General features: G+C 42.9%; 1 protein-coding gene across 1 annotated transcript; it reads left to right on the plus strand.

The window, feature by feature from the left end:
- Positions 1-1,262: 1,262 nt before the first annotated feature.
- Positions 1,263-3,431, plus strand: LOC311119479 (uncharacterized protein). The gene is made up of 4 exons (XM_084194161.1): positions 1,263-1,437; positions 2,240-2,560; positions 2,749-2,886; positions 3,079-3,431. The coding sequence occupies exons 1-4, from the start codon at positions 1,290-1,292 to the stop codon at positions 3,405-3,407; spliced, it is 936 nt and encodes a 311-aa protein (XP_084050287.1). The 5' UTR covers positions 1,263-1,289; the 3' UTR covers positions 3,408-3,431.
- Positions 3,432-9,616: the final 6,185 nt, after the last annotated feature.

A 9,616-nucleotide genomic window follows, 5' to 3' on the forward strand; every position in this document is an offset into this window, starting at 1 on the left:
TATTAATAATTTTTCCAATCATCTCATTTCCTCTTTGTGAGCTGGTGAAGAGATCAGGCTGGTCAATGGCACTAGTCTCTGCTCGGGGACAGTAGAGATTCTTTACAAGGGCCAGTGGGGAAGAGTGTGTGGTCAGAAGTGGGACGTAAACGATGCCAATGTGGTGTGTCGCCAGCTGGGCTGTGGAAGGACTGTGAGTGTCCAAGGTACTGCCCACGTAGGTCAGGGTAGTGGTGGCAGACCTACTTGGCTGGATGATGTTGGGTGTAACGGCAGTGAGAGCTCCCTCACAGAATGCTCACATGGAGGATTGAAACACCATGACTGTTTACAGTCTCAAGACGCCAGAGTTGTCTGCTCAGGTAAAAGTCCCTGGGTTGCTATTGTGGTTGATAAAAGTCAAATTACAGTTCATTATGCTTGTGTCAACTTGCCATTGATTTAGTTGAATGTGCTACTGAAATGCATTTATTTTCTCCTTAATTTTCTACTTTTCAAATTTTCTTTCATTCCTAGTTAAATCTAACGTCAGACTGGTCAATGGGAGTGACCTCTGCTCTGGGAGGGTGGAGGTCTATCAAATTGGTCACTGGCGAACCGTGTGTGATGACGTGTGGGACTTGAATGACACTGCTGTGGTGTGTAGACAGCTGGGCTGTGGGAGAGCTGATAGTGCCACAGAGAGGGCCTACTTTGGTCAGGGCAGTGGGTCCATTTGGCAGGATGATGTTGGCTGCTCTGGCAGTGAGTGCTCCTTCACACAGTGCCCACACACAGGAGGAGGAACACATGACTGTAATCATGGTAACGACGCAGGTGTTATTTGTTCAGGTAAGGGAGTCTCTTTGCCTTGTCTAGACTAGAGTTTTATCAGGGTTTGGTTTGAATGGTTTGAATTGTGCAAAAAGGTCTCATCATAGAGAAAATCCTAAAAAGCATATTACTGCAGTATTATTGCCTGCTCTGCCACCTAGTGGAGAGTTGACCGTTGCAGAAATAATCTTAACCCAAGCCAGACTTGGTGATTTGTGACCAGATGGGGGCAGCCTAGAACAGAGCATGTGGCTAATACAGGATGAAGACCAGCAGATAGGTTGTGATTACTGTTGCCTCACTAAACTACCTGTATTTGACCAACAGGTGTTGTCTTGCAGAAGCCTTCACTCTCCACAGACCCGGCCTATTCTGCCTTCTTGCATGGAGAGGAGGTCCATCTCACCTGCACTCTTCCATCCTGTGTCCTCTGTAATGCTGTGGAATTCCTCTTCTATCTGAATAGAGACTCCATCATGTCCGTGACCGTTGGATCCTCACAGCCCAGGGCTACTTTAACAAAGTTTAAGATGGATGCTTCACACCAGGGCAGTTACCGCTGTCTCTACAGAACCCTCTCCAACGGCCAAGTCATCAGCTCCCCTTACAGCAACGTTACTAAAGGTGAGGTGGTAGTTGGGAAACAAGTGTTGCATAATCTACAGTGAGCTCCAAAAGTATTGGGAGAGTGACAAATGTTTTGTTTTGGCTCTGTACTACAGCACTTTAGATTAGAAAAGATACAATGACTGAGGTCAAAGTGCAGACTGTCAGCTTTAATTTGAGGGTATGTTCCTATAGAGTGGGCAAATCGTTTAGAAATTAAATACCAAAAGTATTGGGACAAATTCACTTATACAGTATGTTTATTAAAGTAGTCAAAAGTTTAGTAATTGGTCCCATATTCATAGCACGCAATGACTACATCAAACTTGTGACTCTACACATTTGTTGGATGCATTTGCTGTTTGCTTTGGTTGTGTTTCAGATTATTTTGTGGGGTATGATATTTTTGCGTCTAACTTTCTCACTCATCATTATTCACGATTTATTCAGGACTATCCGTAATCATGGTAGCACATTAATATAGAAATGTTTAGAAACATACTATATTCTTATTTACTATAAAAGTACATCCAAAATGACACAATACATTATTTACCATTCATTTCTATTGGGCACAAAATAATCTGAAACACAACCAAAGCAAATGCATCCAACAAATGTCTAGAGTCACAAGTTTGATGTAGTCATTGCGTGCTATGAATATGGGACCAAATACTAAACTCACTGTATTTTTTTATGATTCAGAGCCTTGATAGAGACAAGAGACTGACTACCTTGTCCATCGCACACACATTTCTCAGTTAGAAGGTATGAATATGGAATTACATTACTGTCAAATTGCTGTTTACTTTCTTTCCAGTGGTCCTGCTACAGCCCAACATCTCTCTCAGTCCTCCAAATGGAGGGATGTTTTGGGAACCTCAGGGGCCAGAGGTGATCAGGGGCCACAGCTTCTCCATCACCTGCTCCATTCAGCCACAGTATCCTGGAGGCCTCTTCTATCTGAATTTCTCTGGATCCAACAGAACTGAGACTACGCCAGCAGTCAACCACTCTGCCTCTTTCCACTTCCCTGTTGCAGAGTATAAAGACCAGGGGAAATACAGCTGCAGCTATGGAGTCAACGTCTCCACCCGGTTATTCAGGTCGGCTAATAGTGAACTAGCTGTCACCATTAGAGGTAAAATAACACATGCTTAAAAAAAAAAGTATTTAAAATAGCTTTTACGTGAGAGAAAAGTCATAGTATTGTAACATGACTTATCATCCTTCATATCACATTTTTGTTTGTTTTTATATTCTATTAATTTGCCATCTACAAGTCTTGACCTGTAGGTCTAAACCTTGAAATACCTACATTTTCTTCAGCATTCATGGTCCCCATCATTGTTTCTGGAGGGACTGGTGGGGTAGCACTGCTGTTTCTGCTTCTGCTTGTCATCTGTCTAGTCATCTTGAGGACAAGGAGGAGCAGAAAGCCATCTACAGAGACTGGCCAGAGAGAATGTAAGTGATATCACAATTATATAAACTCAAAGGCTGAATCTGAACTTGATTTAGGCCTTGAGCTTGAAAGGTTGAGAGAAAAGTTAAGCGGCATCTCAAAATACTTTTGTTGATATCATTTTGTTTGTAAATCTTTTCTATTCCCAGGAGTTTGCTGTTGGAAATATTAATGAGCAAATTGTTATACAACAGGTATTGACAACAGAGGGGAGGACCACGAAGAGGAAGAGGAAGAGGAAGAGGACTATGTCAATTTTGAAAACGACTGTTACGAGGGAGGTCTGGAAAGAGTGACGGGTGAAAAGAAGAATGGGAAGGAAAAAGGGCACAGCTATGGGAAATCAGAGGATGTCTATGACAACGAGCAGGGAAACATTCAAAGAAAGAGTGTTTGTGGGGGGTCTCATGAGAAAATGAACAGTGAACACGATGAAGAAGATTACGTTAATATCTCCGCTCAGGACAATTCTGTAACACAGGCAGGGGCGTCAGTTGGGTATAGCTCAAGACCAAAAATGTAAAAGAAGGCTACAAAAAAAGTAGACTAAAATCATTCCAATCCCGAGTAAAATGCAATGGCTATTTAGCGTATTGATTTGCTGGCTTTAGGACCATGTAGAAATTCGCTCGTAGAGAAGCTGCCAGCCTGTGTTAATTTCTGTCAGCATTGAGCAGAGACATTGCAAGACAGTTTGCTTGAGGTCATATATTTAGGCAGTGCGCCGATTGCTTTGAATTTGATGTGGCATTTGAACTTGGCCCCCTTGTAAGCCTTGCAGCCAGCTGTTTAATCCACCGGCAACTTATACATTGATGTCAGCATAGGCAGCGCATCCAAAAGGCTAGGGGAAGATTAGCTTCCCCTAAAGTCAATTGAATGAAATTTGCCAAAATAAGCTATATAATTACTTCTGCCTCATACAGAAATATATAACATCATTACAAATACTACACCACAGAGTATGATTTGACCACAGCGGTCATTAGCTTATTTGAAAAATGAGCTGTTGATTGTTTTAAGTGCTCAATTTGGGCAGCGCGCGTAAAATAGCTTACCAAATAGCTGATTGTTGAGTTGCATCAGTCACTGAAAAGCAATTTATAAAATTATTGACATGCGTTTTTCTGGATGTTTTTGTTGTTGTTCTGTCTCTCACTGTTCAAATAAACCTACCATTAAAATTATAGACTGATCATGTCTTTGTCAGTGGGCAAACATACAAAATCAGCAGGGGATCAAATATTTTTTTCCCTCACTGTAGCTACGTTCACATTGTTGAAGGATTATCTTCTCCGGCTAGCATGTGCTAACTAGCTAGGCTATTAGCCCAAGTGGCGAATGCTACCTACGTTTCACTTTGTTCTCGGATTAGCTGTATTGTGGAGTCATGGAGCCTGCTACCCCTGCCCAAGGGGAACCGAGGACAAGGCTAGCTTTACAAACCGTAGCCCACGTGCTGGTTGCTAGCTACCTAACGCCTTCAATAGACTACCACGGCTATAGCATTTATACACAGTGCGTACTCCAGCTAGCCTGTTAACATATAGACTAATATGTTATAAATTGTGTTCTTACACTGGTACAGTTATGCCCTATGAGAGATGTACAACTGCGCATGTGCGAAAATAAAGAAAGGGCATTCCCGCGTTCTGGTTGAAACACCAACGATGAACATGTGTGTTTATTCCTCCGTTAAGTAAGCCGGTATTCCTGTCCTGAAGATGTCAGCACCAACAGGTTATGGGCCCAGGAGGGAACATGGAAGCCGATAGAATAGATTATGTTTCGACGGAGATGAAAAAAACTACGAGTTATGGGAGACGAAGTTTTTGGGGCACTTGCGTTTGCTAGGGCTAAAGGCCACCATATTGAGCGTGGATGAAGATGAAGAAGACGGAGAGAAAAATGAAGAAGCCTACGCCGAATTGATACAGGTTTTGGATGATAAAAGTATTTCCCTGATAATGAGAGAAGCAGCAGATGATGGGAGAAAAGCGTTGAAGATATTGAGGGAACATTATGCAGGTAAAGGGAAGCCACGTGTGATTAGCCTCTACACTGAGCTAACTTCTCTTCAGAAAGCTGCTGACGAAAGTGTTACGGATTATATAATTCGTGCTGAGACGGCTATTACAGCACTGAGGAATGCTGAAGAGACTTTAAGTGACGGGCTGTTGATTGCAATGATTCTGAAAGGTTTGCCCGAATCATTTAAGCCATTTGCCATCCACATAACACAGAGTGACGAGCCGACAACTTATGGCAAGTTCAAAACCAAGTTGAGGAGTGTCACGGTTTCGGCCGAGGCTGCTCCTCCTCCTGGTTCGGGCAGGCTTCGGCGTTCGCCGTCCCCGGAGTACTAGCTGCCACCGTTGAATGTTTCGTGGTGTGATTGCTTTGGTCTGTCTTGTACACCTGTGTCTGTTTGTGTTCTGATTACGTGTCCTATAAGTTCCCTGTTTGGTATTGGTTAGATTGTGTGTTGTTGTCTGCCTGTATTTTCGGAGCTGCGTTTTGACGCTCTGTTTGTTTGTTTAGTGTTTACGCATGGTTTACGTATTCACTCGCCTCTGTTTGTTTTCGAGGCCGTGTATTGTATTTAGCACTTTTGACTAGTAAAGTCTGTTGGACGAAGCCTCTGTGTCCTGCGCCTGACTCCTCCACCACATCCACATCGGTTCTACTGACAAGGAGCTATGAAAGCACCGAGAAGTTTAGCGCCATTTCCACTGACGACAACGTGATGAAGGCAAGTAACATTAAAGTTAGCTGGCCAAGAGGAAGAGATAAAGGGACTGAGATAACCTGCTTCAACTGTGGCCAGAAAGGGCACAAGGCCCGGGAATGTACCGTTACTGGAGAGCACAGAGAACGGAGACAGTGGTGTAGTTTTTGCAAGAGCTCCACTCATACTGATTCAAATTGCAGACGAAAAAGAAGAGACAATGTGAAACAAGCAACAGATGCTGAAGGCCAAACATTTGCATTCAAAATAAGTGACTGTCGGGTTCGTGGACTGAAACAAAAAGGGCTGATGGTTGATACGGGAGCAACGTCACATATAGTCACGGACATCGGGAAGTTTAAGGAGTTTGACGAGACTTTCAAACCGGAAAAACATTCCGTGGAGCTGGCTGACGGAACAAGAACGAATGGTGTCGCGGAGAGGAGAGGTGCAGCGGAGGTTTACCTGAGAGACAACACGGGTCGTCAGGTGAAAACAACGCTGACGAAGGCACTGTACGTGCCGTCGTTTCCACAGGACATTTTCTCTGTTAAAGCAGCGACAGCCAACGGAGCTTCAGTCAACTTTCGACAGGGGTGTAACAAGCTCATCCACAAGAACGGTACCACTTTTGACATCGAGGAGTACGATAGACTTTACTATCTTAACACTGTAAGTGATGAAAATGATGATGGATGTCATGGGTGCTATGATATTCACACATGGCACAAAATTCTTGGCCACTGTAATTTTGAGGATGTGTCAAAGTTAGAAAATGTGACAGAGGGAATGAAAATCACAGGTAAGATTGACAAATCTACCCTCAACTGTGAAATCTGCACACAGGGAAAATTTGTTCAGAGCAGAAACAGAGAGCCTGATGAAAAGGCAAAAGCAGCTCTTGAGCTTGTGCACACTGATTTGGCTGGCCCTATTGAGCCAGAGGCGAAAGATGGGTTTAGATATACTCTAGCATTTACGGATGATTATTCAGGGGCAGTTTTTGTTTATTTCCTAAAAGCAAAAAGTGATACTGTAAAAGCTACTGAGAAGTTTATTGCTGATGTGGCCCCTTATGGAAAAATAAAGTGTGTCAGGTCAGATAATGGCACAGAGTACACAGCCAAAGAGTTCCAGTCACTGCTCAGTAAGAATGCCATAAGACATGAAACTTCAGCTCCTTACTCACCCCATCAAAATGGGACCGCTGAGAGAAATTGGAGAACACTGTTTGAAATGGCAAGATGCATGCTACTTGAGAGCAACCTACCAAAGAAATTGTGGACATATGCTGTAATGACTGCTGCAGTAATTCGCAATAGGTGTTACAATAAGCGTGTAGGACAGACTCCACACTACATGTTTACTGGGAGAAAGCCTGATCTTTCAAAGATGAAAGAATTTGGATTTGTTTGCTATGCATACAGACAGAACAAGAAAAAGTTGGACTCAAGATGTGAAAAGGGTATTTTTGTCGGGTATGATAAAAATAGTCCAGCATACCTAGTCTACTACCCAGACACTGGAAAAGTTCTTAAAAACAGATTAGTCAAGTTCGTTACAAAAGGTGTAGTCGAACGCCAAACTCAGACAGATTTGGAAATGAGTGATGATCTTCATGGGGAGAGATTTCAATCCCCCATGACAAAAGCCAAGATGGCAGATCAAAATTCCGAAGAGACACACGATGTGCAAATCGAGACTTCAGATAGTCAGAGTCCACGCTATCCAGACAGAGAGAGGAAGAAGCCCCAGTACTTAAAAGACTATGAGTGTAAAGTGAAGTGTGATGACCAGATACCACCTAGTGTTGACTACTGCTACAGAGTAATGTGCAATGCACCACAAACCTTCAAAGAAGCAATGATTTCACCAAAATCAGAGATTTGGGCTACTGCTATGAAGGAGGAGATTGATTCACTTAGGGAAAATGATACATTCACATTGACCACACTGCCAGAGGGTAAAAATGCAGTGGGGGGCAGGTGGGTCTATGCGGTCAAAACAATTCAGATGAGACTGAGACATACAAGGCAAGATATGTTGCAAAGGGATATAGTCAAGTGGCAGGAATAGACTATAAGGAGACTTTTTCTCCAACTGCAAATATGACATCAGTGCGTTGTTTGATGCAGCTAGCAGCTCAGTATGACTTAGAGTTACATCAGATGGATGTCAAAACAGCATATCTACATGCTCCTATTGACTGTGAAGTGTACATGGAGCAACCAGAGGGTTTTGAAGTCAGGTCAGATACAGGTGAGCAACTAGTCTGCAAACTGAACAAGTCACTGTACGGCCTGAAACAGTCAGGAAGGAACTGGAACAAAATGTTGCATGATCACCTTAGTGAAAATGGTTTTACACAGAACCCAGCTGATCGCTGTGTTTACAACAAACAAACTGCAACAGAAAGGATCATTTTGATAATTTGGGTCGATGATCTAATTATCGCTGCTAGTGATAGTGACTCACTCACAAGTGTAAAAGAAATGTTAAGTGAAAAATTTAAGATGAAAGATCTTGGGAGGCTTAGACATTTCTTAGGCATTGATTTTACACAAAGTGAAGGGAAAATAAAGATGAGCCAAACAAGGTACATAACCAAGATACTGGAAAGGTTTGGTATGTCAGACTGTAAAACAAGGTCAACACCATGTGAACAAAAAACAAACTTTGATGGTGATGGTGAACCTATTGATTCAAAAAGGTATTGTGAAGTGATAGGCAGCTTGATATATGTTATGACATGTACAAGACCGGATATCAGTTGGATTGTCAGCAAGCTGTCACAATACCTATCAGAACCAAAAGAGCAACACTGGATAACAGCTAAACATGTGTTGAGGTACTTGAAGGGGACAATGAATCAGGAGTTGTGTTACAAAAAGGGGGTGGAAAAACTCAACCTCGTAGCATATAGTGATGCTGATTGGGCAGCAGATCAAAGTGACAGACGAAGCATAACAGGGTATTGTTTTAGTTTAACTAAATGTGGAGCTGTTATTTCATGGAGGTCTAAGAAGCAGCCAACAGTAGCTTTATCTACATGTGAAGCAGAGTACATGGCACTGGCTGCTACTACACAAGAAAGTTTGTACCTTGTACAGTTATTGGGCCAGATGGATAGTGAGTGCCAATATGCACCAGTAACACTCTTTGAAGATAACCAAGGTGCAATTGCTCTGTCAAAGAACCCAGTATGTCGTCAGAGATGTAAACATGTTGACATCAGATATCATTTCATTCGATCTGCGCTCAGTGATGGCAAAATAAGTATTGAATATTGTCCAACGGCAGACATGGTTGCAGATGTTTTGACTAAACCTGTAACGAAGTTCAAAAATGAAAAATTCTTGGGTTATATGTTTGGAATGTAAACTGACATTTGTGAGATGTATAACTGTAAGCTAAATGTGTTGATAGTTAGGTTGAATACGACTTGTACAGTATAAGAGCAAGTGGGGGTGTTAACATATAGACTAATATGTTATAAATTGTGTTCTTACACTGGTACATTTACATTTACATTTTAGTCATTTAGCAGACGCTCTTAACCAGAGCGACTTACAGGAGCAATTAGGGTTAAGTGCCTTGCTCAAGGGCACATTAACGTCATTTAGCAGACGCTCTTAGCCAGAGCGACTCACAAATTGGTGCGTTCACCCTATAGCCAGTGGGATAACCACTTTACAATTTGGGGGGGGGGGGGGGGGGGGTTAGAAGGAATACTTTATCCTATCCCAGGTATTCCTTAAAGAGGTGGGGTTTCAAATGTCTCCGGAAGGTGGTGAGTGACTCCGCTGTCCTGGCGTCGTGAGGAAGCTTGTTCCACCATTGGGGTGCCAGAGCAGCGAACAGTTTTGACTGGGCTGAGCGGGAGCTGTGCTTCCGCAGAGGAAGGGGAGCCAGCAGGCCAGAGGTGGATGAACGCAATGTCCTCGTTTGGGTGTAGGGACTGATCAGAGCCTGAAGGTACAGAGGTGCCGTTCCCCTCACTGCTC

Source organism: Coregonus lavaretus, assembly GCF_964263955.1.
Source record: "Coregonus lavaretus genome assembly, contig: HAP1_SCAFFOLD_742, whole genome shotgun sequence".
NCBI lineage: Eukaryota > Metazoa > Chordata > Actinopteri > Salmoniformes > Salmonidae > Coregonus > Coregonus lavaretus.

Bases quoted from the DNA above. Each gene is read 5' to 3' on its own strand.
- LOC311119479 (XM_084194161.1), top strand. From the start codon at position 1,290: ATGTCCGTGACCGTTGGATCCTCACAGCCCAGGGCTACTTTAACAAAG. The intron at 1,438-2,239 runs GTGAGGTGGTAG...CTTTCTTTCCAG, and splicing joins TTACAGCAACGTTACTAAAG to TGGTCCTGCTACAGCCCAAC. The intron at 2,561-2,748 runs GTAAAATAACAC...CATTTTCTTCAG, and splicing joins ACTAGCTGTCACCATTAGAG to CATTCATGGTCCCCATCATT.